Source organism: Microcebus murinus, chromosome 26 (genome assembly GCF_040939455.1).
Source record: "Microcebus murinus isolate Inina chromosome 26, M.murinus_Inina_mat1.0, whole genome shotgun sequence".
Classification (NCBI taxonomy): domain Eukaryota; kingdom Metazoa; phylum Chordata; class Mammalia; order Primates; family Cheirogaleidae; genus Microcebus; species Microcebus murinus.
This window is the reverse complement of record NC_134129.1, coordinates 21,059,703-21,082,077: the sequence shown is the minus strand read 5'-3', so window position 1 is coordinate 21,082,077 and position 22,375 is coordinate 21,059,703. Positions and strand designations below refer to the sequence as shown.

General features: G+C 40.0%; 1 protein-coding gene and 1 non-coding gene across 3 annotated transcripts in view; one reads left to right on the top strand and one right to left on the bottom strand.

Moving 5' to 3' along the window:
- The window catches only part of SLC30A9 (solute carrier family 30 member 9), a 59,897-nt gene extending 38,138 nt beyond the window's left edge, over positions 1-21,759 (top strand). The window contains exons 11-18 of one of the 2 annotated variants that reach the window (XM_020284620.2): positions 2,556-2,691; positions 4,129-4,168; positions 5,419-5,490; positions 5,929-6,036; positions 9,346-9,511; positions 14,537-14,666; positions 16,214-16,327; positions 20,316-21,759. In XM_020284620.2, coding sequence (XP_020140209.2) covers positions 2,556-2,691; positions 4,129-4,168; positions 5,419-5,490; positions 5,929-6,036; positions 9,346-9,511; positions 14,537-14,666; positions 16,214-16,327; positions 20,316-20,360 — 811 coding nt within the window. In that variant the 3' untranslated portion in view covers positions 20,361-21,759. The remainder of the gene's footprint in view (positions 1-2,555; positions 2,692-4,128; positions 4,169-5,418; positions 5,491-5,928; positions 6,037-9,345; positions 9,512-14,536; positions 14,667-16,213; positions 16,328-20,315) is intronic. The other variant, XM_075997849.1, reaches the window with a different exon arrangement.
- Positions 7,909-8,011, bottom strand: LOC142864764 (U6 spliceosomal RNA). The gene has a single exon (XR_012915109.1). It is a non-coding gene; the product is annotated as a U6 spliceosomal RNA (small nuclear RNA).
- Positions 21,760-22,375: the final 616 nt, after the last annotated feature.

The following is a 22,375-nucleotide window of genomic DNA, read 5'->3' as shown; positions in this document are numbered from 1 at the left end:
TTGTTAATATTTCAAAATTATTTATTTGTAAAATGAGTGTACTTTTAAAAACATATTATTTTGAATCATGCCCATTATTAATATTTTAAATGTGGGACGCGTCACGAACTTGTGTGCCATCCCTGCGCAGTGGCTGGCTGTGCCGATCCTGTCCGCGTCTTTCCAGTTTAGCGTCTGCGCTGCTGAGACAGGCCCCTCACTCACTGTTTGACACAGAGATGTTTTCTGTTGCTTCTGCTAACAGGATCATCTAAAACTTTGAATTCCACACGCATCGTTTTTGAACTAGCTTCAGTAATAGAATTTGATCAATCTTAAGACAGAAAAAAATGCACTTGTTATTTCTGTAAAGGAGTCTGTTCTTTACAAATGCCTCTCTTTACTTGAGAAAGCACGGAACTACTGATAACTTATAAATAATGACATATCTGAATACCCTCTCACTGTCAGTCAGCTAGTATAGGAAACAGCTGGTTCTCTAGTCTGCTAATTACCATTTCTAGAATTTTTCTTTTTTTTTTTTTCTTAGCCAGTTTTATATAACAAAGGTTTAGAAACAGAGGGTCAAAGTTTTAAATTTTAGGTTGTGAAGATTTCTTCTTGAGATATTTTTAATTATCTACTTTACCCAACAGAATTTTATTCAGTGATGGAGATATTTTGTATCTGAGCCCTGGGAGTGTGGCTAGTGCAACTGAAGAACTAAATTATGAACTATATTCAGTTTTAGTTAATTTAAATTGCTGCATGTGGCTAGTAGCTTATCATATCGGACAGTGTGGATCTACACAATTAAAATAGTCAATAAAAGCCGGGCGCTGTGGCTCACGCCTGTAATCCTAGCTCTTGGGAGGCTGAGGCGGGCGGATTGCTCAAGGTCAGGAGTTCAAAACCAGCCTGAGCAAGAGCGAGACCCCGTCTCTACTATAAATAGAAAGAAATCAATTGGCCAACTGATATATATATATAAAAAATTAGCCGGGCATGGTGGCGCATGCCTGTAGTCCCAGCTACTCGGGAGGCTGAGGCAGAAGGATCACTCGAGCCCAGGAGTGTGAGGTTGCTGTGAGCTAGGCTGACGCCATGGCACTCACTCTAGCCTGGACAACAAAGTGAGACTCTGTCTCAAAAAAAAAAAAAAAAAAAAAAAAAAAAAAAAAAAAAAAATAGTCAATAAGAACCTATGAATTCCTTGAAAACACCTAAAATGAAGTTAATGCCATTCAATTTAGATTTTAATTTACCTTAACTTGAATTTTAATATATATCCTATATTACTTTGGGGGAAAAATTTAGAAGAAAGTAAATTTTTCTAAATGAGCTGGTTGTCACATCTATGGACTGGGAATTCTCTATGGCAAGATTACATCTTTGCAAAACAGAATTCGAGCAGCCGCTTGATTAAGAATTCTTGTTTAAATTTCTGTCTCCCAGAAGGGTGCCATAGAGTTTGGCTTAGGGAGTAAATTTCCCAGGAAATATTTTTATGAATGAGTGACTCTTTTCCTCTTACAGTATGTCGTATTTTTTAGTCCTTGTAATGCTGAGCATTGTAATTGGTACTTACAGTAATATCAAACAATGTATATTGACCAAAGATGCTTGAAAATAATTGAGATTTTAAAACCATGAAAACTCCCTTTTGGGTGAAGCTCTTATTTAGTTCTAGTAATAGTTGATAGTTGCTATATGCTATTCAGAACTATTCAGAACCAGCAATAAACTATATGTAGTAAACTGTTTGATGTCAAGCATCAAATTATAGGTAATATGAATCATATATTGGCTGCAAAAAAGGACTAAAATACTGAATTAGAGGCTGCATTACAAGGAAATTTAATGTTACCCCATTCAGCATCTGAATGCGTTTTTAAAAAGATTAATTTTACCAGAGTCTGTATACATCATAGTAAAGTAGCTCTACTAAATCAAACTAGGCTATATGGAAAGGGATTAGTAAATACCTCAATTAAATGATACTCACTTTATTTTTTTTTTTTTTTTTTTTTTGAGACAGAGTCTCGCTTTGTTGCCCGGGCTAGAGTGAGTGCCGTGGCGTCAGCCTAGCTCACAGCAACCTCAAACTCCTGGGCTCGAGTGATCCTTCTGCCTCAGCCTCCCGGGTAGCTGGGACTACAGGCATGCGCCACCATGCCCGGCTAATTTTTTTTATATATATATATATCAGTTGGCCAATTAATTTCTTTCTATTTATAGTAGAGACGGGGTCTCGCTCAGGCTGGTTTTGAACTCCTGACCTTGAGCAATCCGCCCGCCTCGGCCTCCCAAGAGCTAGGATTACAGGCGTGAGCCACAGCGCCCGGCCCTCACTTTATTTTTATATGTTTTCAAAGAACTTGCAGTCTTTTTCCACTTTATAGATTGCTTTTCTCATTAGATTTGAGTTTGGTGATCACATTTTACTTTAACTATAACATCTTGATATTCTAAGATTTTTTTGTTGTCTTTTTCATTGACCTATTAAGCATATATTTTGTAAAGGAAACCATTTGTACTCCTTAAAAACTATATTACCTTCCTTTTTTATTTTTCAGGTATGGATTTTCAAATATGCGGTATATTTCTTCACTCATTAGTGGTGTTGGTATTTTCATGATGGGTGCAGGACTGTCATGGTACCATGGAGTCATGGGATTGCTTCATCCGCAACCAATGGAATCCCTCCTATGGGTAATCCTCTGTGACGTAGTGACTGAGATCGGCAGAATGAAGTAATACGAAGTAACAGGACATAGTGATTGCGTGCAGTAGGGTCCCTTTGTCACACTGATGTCAAAGAACGAGAATAGCATATAGCCTCATTTTGGGATGTGGGGTGACTCTCTGTTTTGGGTCCTAGCCAGAACCGGGCAGAGTCAATCTCCTCTTAACCTCCCCTTACACCGCACACATATGCTAAACTGGGCTTGTTTGGATTTGTTATTCACTAGTTTCCTGCGGCTTTTACTGACTGAGTTTCTCCCCCTCGTACATTTTGTATGATTAAAACAGACAGACAGATGTATTGCCTCCATCCCGAAAAGGTTTGGCCGCTTTGTAGAGGCCCCGTCGTCTTAGCATTCATCCAGGTTGTGTGCCATCACTGTACAGAGGCAGAGCAGTCTCTGCAGTTACGGACAAAGTAATTCTTAACAGCTAAACTTTCAGTCGTGTCTAAGTTTTAGAGCTTCTAGAAGCTCTTGTGTCTTTTAGTAATTAACTAAATGGGGTTCTGTTAATCTATGGCCCTTTGTTAAATAAACAATAGATTCAACACACCATAAACCAATTTATGTTTATTAGGTATTATTTTGCAGTCCTTGGCCGATATATGCTGTCTTCCTTTTATTGGGTGATGAGTGTGTCTTAAATACTCTCGGGAACAAGATAGAAGGGTCAAAAATAGTTACAGGGAAGTTCAGCTACTATTTTAGTCTGGTTTCAGATTGAGAGATTCAGTGGAAAGAGCCCAGAATGGAGACTGGGAAGCTTGCGTTCCAGGTCTCACCCTGCCATCACTTCTGTGTGCTCAGGCAAACCACTGAACCTCAGATCTCAGATTCCTTAAAAGAATTTTAAGAGTGTTGGACTAGGCCCAGAATTTTCCAACTTCTATTTCAGGAAAGCCTTGGGTTCCAAAGGGGCATGTTGAAAATTCTCTGGATGTTTGGCTTGAATTTCATTAAATTTTTTTTTTTTTTTAATTTATGTTGCTAGGTTAACTCTATTTATACACCTTGGCATAAAGCTTCTCTTGCCATCTTCATTTAATTGAAGAATGTCCTAGAACTGCGAGGAAAGTAGTGTTACCAAGAAAAGTAATTGATTACTATTTATGAACTACTTACCTCTCGGAATCAGGATTCTCTTAGTACCAGGCATCCCGGCAAAATCCAGAAGTTAACTTGAGCGTGGGTGTGGATCTTACTGCGTCTGGCGTCCACACGCCGGATTTCGGATGTTTGCTCGTGTCTTTGCCTTCTTTTGAGTTGTTTCCCATTGATGTCTGTCTTGTCTGGCTCAGATTTGAATTTACGTTGTTTAACATTACAGACTTTTATGCATGAACAGTTGTAATTCTTTGGTGAAAGACTGAATTTATGATCTATTTTAATATTTATTTTCTAGGCATACTGTATTTTAGCAGGATCATTGCTATCTGAAGGAGGTATGTGCTGTCACAAACTACCTTTTTTCTTAATTTAGGAATATATCTAGCAGTCCATCATCATAGCCTGCTGCGTTCCAATGATTAGAGAAAACTGGGAACAGGAATCTAAGCTTTGCCTACTTTCAGGGAATAAAGCCTTTGTACAGTGTATCGGGATTGTTCATATAATGGATGAGTCTGGGGTGGGAAACCTGCAGCCTTAAGGTCGCATGTGGCTCTCGGGATCCTTAAGTGTGGCCTTTTGGCTGAATCCAGAGGATTTTGTTCTGTAGAATGTGGATTCAGTCGAAAGGCCTTGAGGCTGCAGGTTCCCCACCCCTGGACGGGGACGGGGGAGGTATGTTTGGTTCTTGAGTGTCGCACCTCCATGCTCAGAGCATTGGAAATGGAGTATGCAAACATAACTATATAGAGTTTTTATTTTATATATATGTAAGTATTTTTTAGAAGTGGGGTCTTGTCATGTTGCCCAGGCTGGCCTTGAGCTCCTGGGCTCAGTGGATCCTCTTTCCTCTGCCTCCTGAGTAGCTAGGATTAAAGGCACGTATGTGCCACTGCGGCCAGTTTATCCTGAGTTTTTAAAAATCGGGTTTTGGTAGTGCTGATCAGAAGGCTGTCCCTTTTTGCAGTATGCATATTTCAATATTTCTGAAATACACAGCGGCCGCAGTGTTGTGACGGAGAGCTGCTAATATCAGTATGAAGCCGCCTAATTTGTTGCTCTGTTCATAGTACATTTACTCCTGAGACATTGTCACCGTCTGTGTATAGTGTTCCCTTCGTCTGTTTATTGATTGGCTGGTTGATTGGTCAAGTGAAGCAGTGGGAGTGAAGAAGTATTTTTTAATTAATATTATTTTGAATTGGCAGGTCAATCATAATTGCATATATTTACGGGACCTCTCATCTTTGATAGTTTGTACAGTGTTGATAGCATCACCTGCCTCCAAAGATTGGAAGGATCAAAAATGATCATGCTTAGTGTGGTTCTTGCCAAATAGAAGCTGTTCAATACATTAAGGGTGTTGTTATAGTAATTATATTTAGTTATTATGGTTTAGAAATAGGGGATTCATTTTATTATCATGATTAATTGGGGTCTTGATGACCAGTCAGTACGGGACTTTTCCTGATTGCCAACCCTAGCATTAAAATGTTGTGCTTATGTGCTTACCTTTTGAGATGCCATCTTTACAGTTTAGAGGCACGAAGCTTCTCCCTTGCTAATGTAAATGTTTTTCTTTCAGCAACACTTCTTGTTGCCGTAAACGAACTTCGCAGGAGTGCTCAGGCCAAAGGAACGTCATTTTACAAGTATGGTATGTATTCTAGAAGCCAGGTGTTTATTTCACATCCTTTATTTGCTTAAAATTACCTAGTACTATTGCTTTGTCCCTAAGAGATGTGTATAAAATACATCTCACTGTGAAGCCCTATGTGGCTCTTATGTGCACGCAAGCTCTTTTAAAAACGGAAACGTCGTGCAGTTTGAGCGTGGGTTTGACTTAAGCAGACCACTGTATTTCTATATATGCCTCTATAACTTGAGAAGCAGTTTGACTTTACAAGTTATTGTGGACATGTAAGCCAAGAAATTATGTCTGCACTGAACAGGGTCTTTAAAATCATGATCTCTCATATGTTTTTATCTTAATTTACATCTTGATTTTACATGGATACTTATTAAAATGTCACCTGGTAGTGTCAAGTTAAGACTTCAGAAATTTTCTTTTCGTGTCTCTCCCCCAATGATTAAGTAATGGAAAGCCGTGACCCTAGTACAAACGTTGTGTTATTGGAAGACACTGCAGCAGTTTTGGGAGTGATAATAGCAGCCACGTGCATGGGCCTTACTTCTATAACAGGTAAATATTTCTTAAATTACAGGTGATATATTTATACTACTTAAGTAATTCTTTAATACATGGGAATTTTCTCTTACATCGTTGAATAATATTAAACCAATAGATTGTTCAGTGTTAATTCCATACTAATCGTTGGTTTATATAAGACATTTTGTGAAAGTATTCATTCAGGTTTCTTTGGATTAGAAATTTCTCTACATTAGAAATAAGAAAGGCTGTTAGTAGAAGTTTCCTATAATGCTCTAAACCTTTCTGGCTGTGACTTAATAAATTATGCAGTCACTTTGAACTTTGAATTCTTTACCTGTAACAGCACGGATAATATTTGCCTCGGTAACTTCACAGGCTAATTAAGATAGTATGAGAGAGAACTTTAATGAACTCTAAAGTTCTAAATAAGTACACGGCAGGTCCTTAAATAACATTGTTTCTTTCAACGTTGTTTCATTATAAGGTTGATGGAAAAAAACAGTCAATTCCCGGCCACAGCCACTGTCAGTGTGGAGTTGGCGTGTTCTCCCCATGTCCGTGTGGAGTTGGTGTGTTCTCCCCATGTCCATGTGGAGTTGGCGTGTTCTCCCCATGTCAGTGTGGAGTTGGCGTGTTCTCCCCATGTCAGTGTGGAGTTGGCGTGTTCTCCCCATGTCTGTGTGGGATATTTCCAGGCACTCCAGCTTCCTCCCACCTCCCAAAGCTGTGCACATTAGTTCCCTTGGCGTGTCTGTATACGAGTGACTGGGTGTGAGCGTGCCCTGTGAGTGAATGGCGTCCTGTTGGGGGTGTCTCTCTCCCTGTGCCCTGAGCTGCCAGGATAGGTTCAGGCCACCTGTGACCCCGAACTGGAACAAGCAGGTCGGAAAATAATTGAATAAATAAAAATCACTGTCCAGTAAAAATTCTTGAAGCAGACAGCAGTCACACAGATGCGTGACAGTAAGCGACGTGGTCTGAAGGCACGCAGGGCGCCACTGTGTTGGTGCCTGTCTGTGAGTTCCGTGTGTGTGTGTGGGGGGGTGCTCCTCACAGTTTTGCTTTGCAAGCATTTATTCCTTGCTTTAACCCACCACGACTGTGACCACCCTCACTCACTGATTCACCAGAGGTTGGGTCAATAATTATCTTAGTTTTTATCAATTTTCATTAAATGTATGTACATCTCACATGTATTTCAGTGTTCAACATTAGAAGTGTTTTGGGTCTTTAGGAATTGGATGGTGTTTCTGTGACCAGAAATGTGCCATAGTAACAACTCTTGTTTACGTTGGTTTCATTCTCTTAAAGTCTCAGTTTCGGAGAACACACACTGACGGTGTTAAGGGAGGGCTCACCGAAGACTGTGGCTCTTGTTCATTCGTCTTTTCCCACTCTTACTGCCAGTAATAACTGCCATTGCCTCCCTGTTTCCTTAACTCTCTTTAAGTCGGTTCCACCCTCACTTTGGCAGCTGGTTAAAGTGTTTGAGGGCCAGCACAAGGCAAGTGAATGAGAAACTCCATTTTATTTTTACGTTCTAACGCAAAAGAACCATTTGGCATGAAAAGATTCAGTTTATGAAGTTGGAATTCTCTTGGAATGGAACTTTTTTCATTGTTCCCTGTTTGTTCCTATATATTTAAAATAATTTCAGGTGACGATGAGCTTCCACAGTTCTTCATTGTTGCTTCAAATGGTGTGAAGTATGAATAGCTCTTTCTCATTTTGAATGCACATTTTAAGACTGCATCAGCATTCTCCGATATTCGTTATAATCCTAAATATTCGTAAGAAGTATTGTTTTTCTGGTTGACCTCATAGTTTTAGAGGCTTTTCATATATAAATTATCAGCAAAATTTTAGGCATATGGAAAGTATGACTTAAGTCAACTTTTAAAAAATAATACAGAACAGTTTATGAATTTGCGTGCCATTTGCTCAGAGGCCATGCTGAATTTCTCTGCATCCTTCCAGTTACTGTATATGTCCCACCGAAGTGAGCACACGTCAGCTTTTAATAGATTTACTTTACATAATAATAGAAACCAATCAAACTGAGCTTCACATGAATTAAATTTTATTCAATTAACTAATTTATTTAAATTAAATTGAGTAACACACCAAGAAATGTTTTCTTTAAAAAGTGTTTTCTTCCAACTGATACTCCTGTGATTTCTATAGGATTATTTACATGCAAGTATATTATTTTTTTTAAAAAAAAATAATTCTTCTGGATTTCTAAAGAACTATATTTGGTTTTGAGCCCTATAATTACAAACCTCATAGTGGATTATGTTTTACAAGGGATTATTTTTAACACTCACTGTAGATAAATGAGTTTACTTTTCAGTGTTAAATTTTGACTAAATGTTAATAAAACTGGTATATAAATTAAGATTTTTAGCAAAATGTATGTTTTGTTAAGCATTAAAATAGTTAAATATTGATGGTATTTCATCTTTGGAATAAAAAGGTATTGTGTAAAATTTATTACGAAGACTTAAAATATATTGATAATATTTATTGGTGTTTGCTATATAAATATTACCTGTACATTCATAGATAGTAACCCATCCTTTCTCATTGGTTCTGGGAGAGAATTAAGCCCTGACCATCTAAGGCGGATGTTGGAATCACCTGGAAGCCTTGGGAGGATGTGGAATTCTGACCCTCACCTCCAGAACTTCTGATCCAGAAGGTCTGGGATGAGCCCGAGAGTCTGCATTTCCATCAGGTGGTCCTGATGCCGCCAGCCCAGGAAACGCACTTTGGGAGCTGCTGCCTTAAGGCGCTCAGAGCACGTAGCGAATGAGCTTCTCTCCTTTGTATCTAGAATGGTACAGCCTGCATGGAATCTTTGGTTGCAGGAGAAGAGAGTCACTCGTATTCTTTTTGGTGGGGCGTAATTCTCTCACAGAACGTTGGGAAGAATAAGAAAAAATGGTGGTTTCTTGGACCTTTTGCTGTCACAGGTGTTTTGTCCGGTGTAGGAAAAGGGCTGTTGGTACGTCTAAAAGAAATGCTCTCTTCCTCGGGTCACTGTGTGTATACGGTGCCTCTAGTCTGAAAGCGCTTTGAACCCGTGTAGTGACCGGGTGCGGAAAGCATCTGAAACAGTTAAGTTGAACAATACCCTGAAGCCATGTGAAGCAAGCTGTTTCACATCCCTGTTTCATGGTATGGTAAAACTATCAGGAGTCATTAAAGGAAGTAATTAAAAGAATCAGGAATAAATTTCGAGTGCCTTGAGTTCACTAGTTTTGGTTCCTTGCTCTCTGAAGGTCGTTGAAATAATAGAGCGCGTGTGTTTACCGGTTTCTTCTGTGCTTTGTCCAGGCAATCCGCTGTATGACAGCCTGGGCTCTCTGGGCGTGGGCACCCTGCTGGGCGTGGTCTCGGCCTTCCTCATCTACACCAACACGGAGGTGCTCCTCGGGCGGTCCATCCAGCCGGAGCAGGTGCAGCGGCTCACGGAGCTCCTGGAGAGCGACCCGTCCGTGAGGTCAGCCCCTCCCAGCGCCGCCGCCGCCACGTTCTGCCAGGGGAAGTTTTGGGTTCCTCGCCTTCAGAACGTTTTAAAGTCTGCTACTTTTCAGAATTATAATCCTGGAGGGAAGCGAGAATACATTTTTTAGGAAACTCCTTCAAAGTTCCCTTTTAAATTCTGTATATCTAAACTTTTTAGAATAAGGAGTAGTCAGATATGATAGGAGTAGCTGGCTCCTTAATGTGGAAGCACCTAATGTGTAGCCTTTAGGTGAAAGTTTACATTCGCCTTATGTTCCTGTCGCGATTACTCGTTGAACGTATTTTAAAAGATTTTTATTCATGAGGTGATCACCAAATTAGGTATGATGTATATTTCTTTTGAAAACAGACTCCATTTTAGCTTATTAGAAGTTTTTTTCCTTATCCTTTAAATTGTGTGGGACTAAAGAACTGAAGACTTAGGAGATCATCAGCAGAAGAGATACAGGGTTCCAATACCGTGTTTCCCTGAAAATAAGACGGGGTCTTCTATTTATTTTTCCTCTCAAGAAGACACCCTAGGGCTTATTTTCAGGGGATGTGTTATTTTTCCCCTCGAAGCCTCAGCTTGCAGCACGCACAGGATGGCCGGGACCCGACAGGGGGAGCCGAGCTTGTTGGTGGGGCTGCCCGCACCTTTCCGGTCACCTCTAGGACAGCACCTGTCACGACGGGGCGGATGAGAAGGGCTGCTCGTGTTCTTCCCCTCTCCGCGACGACACGCATGGGTTGTGCAGATGCGCTGCGCAGCCACGCCCGTCACTAGGGCTGATTTTCGGGGTAGGGCTTCTATGGCGCACATGCTTAGAAATCCTGCTGGGGCTGATTTTATGGGTAGGTCTTATTTTCAGAGAAACACGGTAGTACTTGTCAGTGAAATTCAGCAGCATTATAGTTTTATAACAAAGTAAAAGAACAAACTTCTGAAATCCTAATTTTCCACTAGCTATATGTATATTTTTTTCAAACTTTAAAATAAGAAGATATTTTTCTTCTGGGTTATACTTGAGAGCTTTAAGTTAAGCCTTTTAAAAATGACCTCTATATCTGAATTAATACAACATATTAGTGATTACTAGATTTATATTCAATGCCCTGTATGTTTAATCTTGAAAAGTAGTTATTAGATCAAGATCATGAATTCAGAACTGGGCATGGTGGCACGGGCCTGTAGGCCCAGCTGCTCGGGGGGCTGAGGCAGGAGGATGGCTTGAGGTCAAGAGTTGGAGGCTGTTGTGCACCATGATTGTGCCTGTGAACAGCCACTACACTCCAGCCTGGGTAACGTGCTGAGTCCCAGTCTCTTAAAACAGATTAGAAGTCGAATAGTCTCTTTCCCCCATCCCTGCCTCCACCCAACTCAGAAGTTGAGCATTCTTAAAATCAGTACCAGACTTAGTAACTTAATGGTTCAGTTTTCTCTTTTGAAGACATCTAGTGTCTTAAGGTGGTAGGTTAAGTTTTGATATATTTCTTTTAGCATAGACATTTGTAGCTATATATATATATATATTTTTTTTAGGTACTATTTTCTCTGCACTCTATAAATTTTGTTATTTTATGTGCATGTGTGTGTGTGTGTGTGTGTGTGCATATTTTATTTTTTGAGATAGTCTTACTCTGTTGCCCTGGCTGGAGTGCAGTAGCATCCTCCTAGCTCACTGCAGCCTCAAATTCCTGGGCTCCATTGATTCTCCTGCCTCAGCCTCCTGAGTAACTGGGACTACAGGCACATGCCACCATGCCCGGCTAATTTTTCCTAATTTTTGTAGAGATGGGGTCTCCTCTTCCTCAGGCTGATCTCTAACTCCTGAGTTCAAGCGATCCTCCTGCCTCAGCCTCCCAGAGTGCTGGGATTACAGGCTTGAGCCACTGTGCCTGGCCTGTTATGTCATTTTTAGTCATCTTACCATATTCTCCCACTTCTTTTTTATTTCTTTTTGTGTACTGTTTAATTTCTGCATATTTGTGAGTTTCCCAAATTTAGTTTTGTTGTTGCTTTGTTTTATTTCATTGTGGTCAGAGAATATACTTTCTACTACTTCTGTCCTTTTAAATTTCCTGAGGTTTGTTTTATGGCCTAGCATGTGGTCTGTCTTGGAGGGTATTCCACATGCGCTTGGGAAGAAGATGCATTCTGCCGCTGTTGTGTGCAGTGTTCCGTAGGTGTCTGTGTGGTGTAGTTGGCTCGTGGTGTTCACGACGTCAGCCTCCCTGTTGCTCGTCTCGCCCCGTTGCTCTGTCCGTTATTCAGGCAGAGTATTGAAGTCTCCAGATATAATTGTAGAATTGTCTGTTTCTCCCTTCATTTCTGTCAGTTTTTGCTTTACGTATTTTGGTGCCCTGTTTTTTCGGTACATATGTTTATAATTTTACAGATATTGTTTAATAAGTAAAGTTTCAAAGAGAGCTACAAACTGAAAGACTGAAATTTTCTGGAACAGTGACGATCTATGAATCAGTTGTTGGAACAAGATGAATGTTGTTGATCCAGAAAGTTCGTGCAGTTCTTTAAACAGTGTGTTATAGCAAGCTTGTTAGTTACCTGTTGCTGTGTGACAAATCAGCCCAAAACTTAGTGGTTTAAATGAGATTTGTCGTCATACAGTTTCCGTGAGGCAGGGGTCTGGGCACTGTCCATCTGTGTCCTCAACTTCAGGGTCTCTCGCAGACTGTCGTCAGGATGCCGTCTGGGGTCAGAGTCGGCTCCTGGGGAAGGAGCTGCGCCTGAACGTACACGGTGGTTAGCAGGGCCTAGTTCCTTGCCACCGGGGCCTCCCCGCACGGGAGCCTGCTCAGCCAAAGCGTGCACGCTGATAAGGCATTAGAGACTGCGTGTGAGCAACACAGAACGCACAGGCCAGTCACCTGAGCTTAGAAATGACATCTCTGCCAAATGTTTAGAGACTTCTGGAGGAAAAAAAAAAAAAAAAGAAATGACATCTCATGCCTCTGCCTCAGTCCGTTAGTCAGAAGGAAGTCACTGGGTGTCGCCCACGTTCAGAGAGGTGGGATCCCCCAAGGGCTTGAGGACCCGAGGCAGAAACCGATCTCTGGACAGTTACCTGTCTGCAGTTACTCACGTGTAAGAAAATGAGGAGCAGGTACATCAGCTGCCACTTAAATATTAGCCAAATAATGAAATTTATTAATACTTCCCAGGGACTGAAAGTAGATAGGCTTTTTGAAAATGAATAAATTTTATTGTGTGTTGCCAGTCTGGACAAGTTTTGTTTCAACTTGAGCATATATAACTGTGTAAATATTAAACCATTCTTTTTTTTTTTTTTTTTGAGACAGAGTCTCGCTTTGTTGTCCAGGCTAGAGTGAGTGCCGTGGCGTCAGCCTAGCTCACAGCAACCTCAAACTCCTGGGCTCGAGTGATCCTTCTGCCTCAGCCTCCGGAGTAGCTGGGACTACAGGCATGAGCCACCATGCCCGGCTAATTTTTTTTTATATATATATATCAGTTGGCCAATTAATTTCTTTCTATTTATAGTAGAGACGGGGTCTCGCTCTTGCTCAGGCTGGTTTTGAACTCTTGACCTTGAGCAATCCGCCCGCCTCGGCCTCCCAAGAGCTAGGATTACAGGCGTGAGCCACCGTGCCCGGCCAAACCATTCTTATTTGACCCTAGATAGTTGATAAATATAGCTTCTTCATATGGATAAAGAAGTTTGGACTCAGTTCTTTATCAGTATTTAGTAATTTGCTCAAGATCACTCAGAAATCAGCGTCAAACGTTTCAAGAGTACTTTGAAGTCTCACGGGCTTATTTTTTAGTAGATCTCTATGTTCCCAGGATACGGAGAGTGTTTTCTTAAAATTTTTTATTTTATTTTTTAGCTAAGTAACTTATCCGCAGAGTGGTTTGTTACTTCTTGTATATCCTTGTAATGAAAAGATGTCGTGAGGGTCACCGTTGAAAGAAGAGACTTTCTTGGCAGTTTTCTGGGGAAGATGGACCACTGCGGGTCGGGGCAGGATGAGACGCGGTTGTGCTCGGGCACCTGCTGTCCTGTCCGGGTTGGGGGGGGGTGTACCGTGTAGAGCAGGCGTCCTCAAACTACGGCCCGAGGGCCACATGCGGGCATTTTTGCCCATTTGTGTTTTTACTTCAAAATAAGATATGTGCAGCGTGTGCATAGGAATTGTTCATAATTGTTTTTTTTAAAAAACTACAGTCCGGCCCTCCAACGATCTGAGGGACAGTGAACTGGGCCCCTGTTTAAAAAGCTTGAGGACCCCTGGTGTAAAGGGAACAAACACCAGGGGGCTCGCGGGGCCGGGGTCTGCTGTTCCTGGCTGAATTACCTCGAGTGAGTCACACATGGCCCTCTGGGGCTGTGCTGCCATCCGTGGAATGAAGATGCTGCCCTGCAACTTGACAAAAGCCATGCTTAGTCGCCTGCCTTGACCTTGGCTCCACGTATTGATCATTTTATACATGCGTGTTGGCCCAGTGCTCCCCGCATCCGTCCCCCGTGGTAGTTATTAATATCAGCCTCATTCATTACGACAGGGAACTTCATAGCATCGTGTGAGGACTTTTAAAGAAGCTGGTGAATATAAAAGTGATGAGTGTTGTTCTCAAAAAAAATTTGCCTTTGTAAGTAAGTGGTATTTAGGAAAGCCTTAAGTAGATATGGGGGAAAAATGTTCATGAGATAACACAACGACATTTTAGAAAAGTGATTTTGAGTTAATGATTTTTTAATACCCAAGCTTTATAACTCATAATGTATATAAATTAACATAAGATAGTATTTGTTAAGTTGGGGCCTTTGTGTGGCATTATGCAAAAAATTCTAAACAGACGGTGAACTTGGAAACAGTAGGTGACACTTAATGGTGAATGCTCTGGGGCCATCTTCGTCCGTTTTCATCACTAGCAGGGGAAAAAAATGAGAATTCTAGACTTTGTGCCATTACAGTGTATATGCGTGTGTGCGTATATGATGTGTGTATGTAAATTTATATGCATTGTTGTTGATTGCAGGGCAATTCATGACGTTAAAGCCACCGATCTGGGATTAGGTAAAGTAAGATTTAAGGCAGAAGTAGATTTCGATGGACGTGTTGTTACAAGGTCCTATTTGGAAAAACAAGATTTTGATCAAATGCTACAAGTAAGTTTATGTATTTATCATTTTCCTATATAGCTGAGGGGCTGAGAGTTAGAAAAATTACTTTTAAAGTAAACAAAATAAATCTTTTTTTTTGACACAGACCTTTTTTCTTTACTATAGCGTGGTTCAAAGGAGATAGCAGAAGAACAAACTTGTTATTAAGTGCTTGTTAATCTGTTTTATCCAATTTACCGTCAACAGCCCTGTGGGGTGTAGAAATAACATTCTCGTTTTAACATAGAGGCAAGTTGAGACGCAGAGAGATGAGGTAACTTGCCCAAAGTTGCAGAGCCATATATATGCAGTTGGATGTGAGTCTAGATCTCCCTGACTGCAGAATCCATGCTTTTTTATTAAGAATAATTTAGAGGAGAATTTACGGGAGATGATGCAGTGAGTAGCACAGAGGCTATTACTTGGCCGTTGTCAAACCTTAACATCTTGCTGTGTTACATTTTGTCCTTGTCTAATTCTGAGGATGGAGAAAGAAGAACGGGATCTGGAAAGAGACAGTGGGGGCCTGAACTGTTTTTGTCGCTATCTACTTCCCTAGACCTTAAACAATTTATTTGTCCTTTCTCTAGCTGATGGGCATTTATGCAGTAGTGCCATGTTGGCAGTCTCCTTGTTCACATACGTGTTTCCTTGTTCACACGTGCGAAAGTTTCTTTAAGGTAGCATGTGGATAGCTAGATTTAAAATAGGTCAGCCATTGAGTGTACTTGTCTTCAGCCTCCCCAGATAATTGCCAAATGGTTCCCCAAAGTGTGTCAGTTTAACTTCCACCATTGCTTATCAAAGTTCCTGTTGCTCCATATTTTTACTAGGTTGTATTGGTAGAGTTTTGAAATTTTTGAAAATGTGGTAGGTGTGAAATAATATCTTGTTTTAATTTTATTTCTCGGAGTGGTGAGGTTAGTAAACATTGAAGTTCATTGACCATTGGAATCTCCTCTACATTGCTTCTTGATTTTTAATTTGTCTTCAGTTAATTTTTATTATTCTGACAGATTTTAAGCATTTTATTTTTAATATGCTCAACACTAATTCTTCCATAATTATGTATCTGCTAATATCTTTTTCTAGTTTGACTTTTCACTTTGCTGTTGTACAGAAGACTTACTATGGTTTTTAATTTTAATGTCAAATTTGTAATCTTTTCCTCTGTATTTTTTATCATCTTGCATGAAAAATCCTTCCATGTCCCATTATCATAAAAATATTCTCTTCTAAAAGTTTTGCGGTTTGCTTTTTACCCTTGGATCTCTAATCCACTTAGAATTATTTGTTTGATAGTCTGAGGTAGGGATTTAGTACTTTTTCCTCACAAGAAAATGATTGTTCTGATACCATTTCTTGAATAGTGTGTTCTTGTGTTCAGTTTTCTTGATCTGAATTTTTTTTGGAAATAGCTAATCCGTTGCCTATGGCTTAAAGGTTTTTGTTTTTCCTTAAATTTAATGATGTTTGTTATACGTTTTTATTTTAAAGGAATTGTCAAGGAATTTTTAGAAATTAATTTGTTCTTGCTTTCATTTTCTTTATAGGAAATTCAAGAAGTGAAAACTTCTGAAGAACTAGAGACTTTTATGCTTAAGCATGGAGAAAATATTATTGATACTTTAGGAGCCGAAGTAGATAGACTTGAGAAGGAACTGAAAGTAAGATATATTTGTAAAAATAATATAATGATAATGGTGACCAGTTTTTTGATACTTACTCTACATCAGACACTGAGTGCATCACATGCTTTCTACATGCCAGTAACTCCATGTGTAGGTATTTATAAGCAAGGAAATGATTGGGTTAGAGAAGTTGGATAATTTACCCAAAGACATAGGATAATTGTGATTTGAACTGTGTTATGCAATTCCAAATTCTATACTTATAACCACATTCTATAATGCCTCTTCAGTTTCTAAAATAATCAAAAGGGGTTTTTTTTGTTTGTTTTTAAATTAAAAGCATTTTGAAAGTTTTCTAGGAACCTTACTCGCGCTTAGCAAAGAACAAGAGCTGAGGCCAGAAGTTTGAGACCAGTCTGGGCAACATAGTAGTGAGACTCCAGCTCTACAAAACAAAATTTAAAAATTAAAAAAAAAAAAAAAAATTAACCAAGGATGGCGGCACCCCTAGTCGTGGCTACTTGAGAGGCCAAGGCAGGAGGATCCCTTGAGCCCAGGAATTTGAGGTTGTAGTGAGTTATGATCACGCCACTCCTACACTGCAGCCTGAGCAACAGAGTGAGACCCTGTCTCTAAAAAGCAATATTACCAAATCGGTCATTCTCAACTGTATTTATTCCTATCACAATCAGATAAGCTCATTGTTTTTGTTTAGCTACCTTTGTACTTTAATTAAATGCTATTAAATCATTAATAGTGTTTTTGAATTATATAAGTCTGTCAGACCAGGAAGCTAAGTTTAATCCATACATTCAGGTGGAAACATCTCTGGCTAAAATAATAAAGTATTATTAATCTTAAGTCAAAGGAAAGTTCTTCATAGTTGAGGTACCAAACCAAAAGGAATTGTATGAATGCAATTATGCTTCATATTCATGACAACAAGCTGATTTTCTTTTGGACACAAAACTTTGTACACTGGCATACTCTCATTTTCAGTATCTCATGGTTGCCTTCCAAGTTTAAATTTTAATTATTATTGAATTACTTTGGAAGGTCACACTCATTAATATAATTCTGCACCAGTATAGCCATCTCTGTTGAGTCATGCCATTGAGTATTAGAATAGATGATACTTTTGGCCTAAAATTTTAGAACTTGTAAGTAATGATGTTAAAATTAATCGAGACTAAGACTAATTCTTAAATTCTCATTACAAAATGAGAATTATAAAACATACCTTATTTGAAGTTCTTTGAACTATTAATATAAATTTTTTTTTTGTTCTCCTTCTGTACATCTGAGTGTAGACAAACCCTTCTATCCCTCCACGAAGTGTTTTATGTTTCAGGTGAAATGATTTTATTGGAATTAGGAGGCTGCCATAGCATTTGCAGATTCCTCATATGTTCCGGCTAAATGCTGTGCTTTACTTTGTCTTTGTTTCTCTAGTTGTATCCTACTATTACATTTTCTTAACTTGAGTCTGTAGCATTGGGAAATTATATAATTTGATTTTCCTCTCTGTATGAGTATTGGAATAAAAATCTCTCTGGTGTATAAAATAGTCTAATTGACATTGCACAGTGCATGGGATATAGTATATTTGAAAGTATTTGTTGAATAAATGGATGAAAATTATAAGTTGGGCACCAATTATTGACTTTCAGGTTTTGTGGTTTTGTTTTTGTTTTTTTTTTTTAAACAAATAGTAGTTTCTACTATGCGCATGATACCTTGCTAGGCAGTAAACATTGAATTTTAAGGACATTAATCCTGTTTCTTTTATTCATTTATTCGTTCAGCAAACACGTGTGTATGTCTGCTTTGTATTGCGCACATATATTTTACAAATTTGATTAGTTTTCTCTCTGAAAACTTGATTTAAAAAGCAGAGTAAATTAAGTTTTTAGGTTTTTTTCTTGAAATAAAGTTTTATACATTTGTTGTGTAGTGATTTTCAAATAGAATGATGTCAGACTTCCCCATTGCATCCAAATTTTTGAAGCCATAGTAGGATACATAAGGGTTGAATGGAGTAGGAACATAAAATTCAGTTTCATTTGTGTTTGGAGAAATAGTTTTTTATTCCATGTTGAATTTAAGGAGTTCCAGAGACAGGGAATAGTTTCAAATAAAGAAAATGCCGAGGGAAGAAGAGTGCCCTCCGTGTTTGCGAGCCCCTGGCCACGCTCAACCGGGGTCCAAGAGGGGGCACGGCCAGGCCCACTCGAGCAGCACCAGCTGCTAGAGAACCCTGTGCACCCAGTGGGGGTTCTGCCTAGAGCAGGGCTCCAGCGTTGTGCCAGATCTTAGTTTTGTAGCCGAATCCCTTGAATACAAGTAGTATGAACACAGTCCTAGGGTGTTACTTTTCATCTAGGAATTGTTAATCCTGATTGGTTATAAGAATCGCTTACAGGAGCATTTCTCCCCTTGTTGATTTATTTTGGCAACTTTTATCAAATGCACAAAGTTCATGAAGTCAAACAACTGAAAAGAAGGTGACACAAGTATCACCCTGCGAGTCCCTGAATCGTACCTCTCAGAGACAGCCATTTTTAATGCTTTTAGTGTGTTTTTATTGATTGCCATATTTCTACATAGAAGTCTTATTATACTGCTCCTCTTGATTTGGCAGTATTTATTTCCTCTTTGATGGCTGTAGATTTAGTTCTTTTATATGCACCTTTTTTTATCTTCCACTCTCACATTATCATATTACATTTTATTACATTTTAAGTTCCCCTCGGACCGATGTAGGTGTCCTTCCTTTGTGCACTCATAAGAAAAAGAATCCCCAAACCTTCACGGTTCCCCATAGAAGAGTGTCACAGTCGCCCGTTTGTTCACCTGCACGGCCTCACTCCCAGATGCGGGCCCGCTGGCAAGCACCGCTTCCTGTCCGATGCCGCCTGCTTCGGTGTCTGGCACAGAGCGGGCGCGTGACAGTAGACGGCACGCGCCCTTGTTCAGCTGAGGCTCCCTAAGCCGGCATGTAACGCTGTTGACAGCCTGCTCTCTGCTGCTTTCCCAGCCTGGGCGCCAGCCCTGCCCTTCCCGCAGCTTCTGTGCTAACCGCGCTGCAGTGCCGGGGCGCAAGCCTCCCGGGAGCCCCGCCTTTGCGCGTGCTGGTTTTTTTCTGCCTAGGCGCCCTCCAGTGTCCACCTGGAAGGCTCCCCACGCTCAGACCTCGCTCAGATGGTCTGTCCTTACCGAAGCCTTTCTGGTCTGCGATAGTCAGGAGCCACGGGGTCTGGAAAGACCAGGCCCGGACTCTGCCCTGCCTCCATGACTTACTAGCAGTGTGACTTTGGACAGGGTTGTGGTTATAATGTCTTCAGACTCCGGCTTTCCCATATGTAAGATGGAGATAATAATTAGGTTATTATGAGGATTTTAAAACATAACGTGCATGCGTGCCCCTAAAGTCCCTTAGCACAGTGCTTGGCCCATGAGTGAAGTACTCAGTAAACTTTGAACTGTTTTCACTGTCAGCTCTAGTACTGTAACGGGTAGGTGAGTATTGCTGTGCTTGTCTCTGGCTTCGAAATCGGGTCCTCCAGGGTCAGGAGCCGAGTCTTATTTAATAGTCATAGCTCCGTTTTCTAGCGCGGTGCCTGGCTTGAGACTGTGGGGGTTGTTGCTGAAGTATGTGCAATAAGTGATTATCAGTTTACTCTTTCTGATGATTATTGCTTTGCAGTAATTTTCCTTTCACCACACACAAAAAAAGCGTATTTTCAGTGCTTTGGAATGCTTGGCCCGTACTAGTGCATTCATTTCTGAATCAATGAGCACGTGAACAAACTCAGGGAGGTGGGACTATTAATTGTACTGTTTATAGTGCCTGTTCACCTATTGATCTTTGTTTTCTTATGCAAATGTTTCTCCTGTTGGTGTGTTTAGAGTGAAATAGCTTGACCACCGTGTGTTTTCAGTGGCTCTGGTGATGAAAAGGAATAAAAAGAAACATAAGATTTTATCTTGCTATGAATAACGTGGTGGTGATCTTTCCTTCCAGAAACGAAATCCCGAAGTTCGACACGTGGACTTGGAGATCCTGTAAATCTGGCGGAAGGAGTCACCTTGGGGGAGCCGTGGAGACAAGTACGTGAAGCCACTCTGCACGGGCGTCCCCTCCTCCCCCACTCTGAGGAGTCAGTGCCCCCGAGAAGCATTTTATTTTTTTTAAGGTGGAGGAAATACTTTACGTAAAGAGCAGTTCAACAGGCCACAGAATGAAATCTTCTTCTTACATCTAAGAGACACGTTGCAAGTTGAATCAATTTGAAAATCATGTTTTTTTCATGCCTCCGTAGGGAACAGTTTCGGTCACTTAAAATTGTTCGTGATTCCCCACCTTAGCCTGTCAAGTGCGTGTCGTACTTTGCAATCATGTTTCCTCTCTTCACGCCGGTGAAAGTAAGCGGCATCGGTACACGGGAGTGCCGTCTTTAATTTTGATGCCACTGAAGATCTCACCCCACCAAAATGCCCATCTTGAATATTCTCGATCAGTCTTGTGTGGTTTTCCAGCAGTCAATCCGTTTCAGAGTCCGTCTTTCCTTACGGAACGTGGAAGGCATTTCCATAGCCCTTGTGATTTTGACCTGAGTGCTGAGAACAACACCCTCCTAACCTGGTCACCCACAGGTGTTCATTCCAGAAATGGCTTAGTTCACCACATCGAATGTAGGCATTATTGTGCACTTTTAGGTCATAGGAGTTGCCATTTTGTAGAATTTCTTTTTCTTCTTGGCTTTTTCCCCTTATTTGGTTTACTTTTTCTAATGTTAGGAGATACAAAATAATCCTAGATATTTCCATGGGCCAGCGTGATGATTTTTTTTCTTTTTAACTGGCATCAGTGCCATAATGTTTATTTACTGGGAGGTAATACATTTATTACCATTTTAACATTCTGTAAAATGGACTAGAAATATTTATAATTTTTATAGACTGGATTGCATTTTATTTTTAATTTATTTAAAAAGAGGCACTACTTATGTAAATCTGAACTGTGGGATATTTCTTGCTTTAAGAAAGAGACAAGTAAAAATCTCTTACACTGAAACTTATGGTCACGATTTTGTATAACGTAGTCAATAGTGTGTCTACGAGTTTGTTGGAGCTACAGATGGACATCTAGCATGATGTGTTGACTGTAACAGAGTATGTAAGGAAATAGCTTTCTAATGACCATACGTTACCAAGGTGAAAAAACATGCACGTCTCAATAATTGAAAACATAATGAAAAACTGTTCCTGTCTCCATCCAAACAACTCATCTGCACTTTGAAACGTTCAGGCAGCAGGAGGTGCTGGCTGTGGAGAGTGGTGGCTGGGTGGTCTCTCTGCTGGAATAAGCGAGTGCTTACCGCGCGGCCCTAACGCTGAGATGGACGTGTGTGGATTATGGCAAATTGTAATGCTGGAAACAGAGAAATAAATCTTTGATTAAAGGGCCTGTGGTGGTGGTTTTTGACCCAGAAATGTCATCTACTGGAAACTTGTGAGAATTTACATTGGTGTGTTGTTTTTTTCATCGTTACGGAGCATTTTGCATGCTGTACGTTTTAAGTGAAATGGCATTCTAATTTTATTTTTTAAGATAGAAAAATTCATTTTATATATTTATATAATTTGTTTCTCTGTATTTACAGTTGCAAATTCCTTACCCCTACTTTTCTTTTCTTTTCTTTTCTTTTCTTTTCTTTTCTTTTCTTTTCTTTTCTTTTCTTTTCTTTTCTTTTCTTTTCTTTTCTTTTCTTTTCTTTTCTTTTCTTTTCTTTTCTTTTCCTTTTCTTTTCCTTTTCTTTTTTCTTTCCGTTTCCTTTTCCCTTTCCTTTTCCCTTTCCTTTTCTTTTTCTTTTTCTTTTTCTTTTTCTTTTTCTTTTTCTTTTTCTTTTTCTTTTTCTTTTTCTTTTTCTCTTTTTCTTTTTCTTTTTTTTACCTAAAGACAGAGTCTCACTCTGTTGCCCAGGCTGGAATGTAGTAGTGTCATTGTAGCTCACAGCAGTCTCCAACTCGTGGGCTCCTGTGATCCCTCCTCCTCAGCCTTCCAAAGTGCTTGGGGTCACA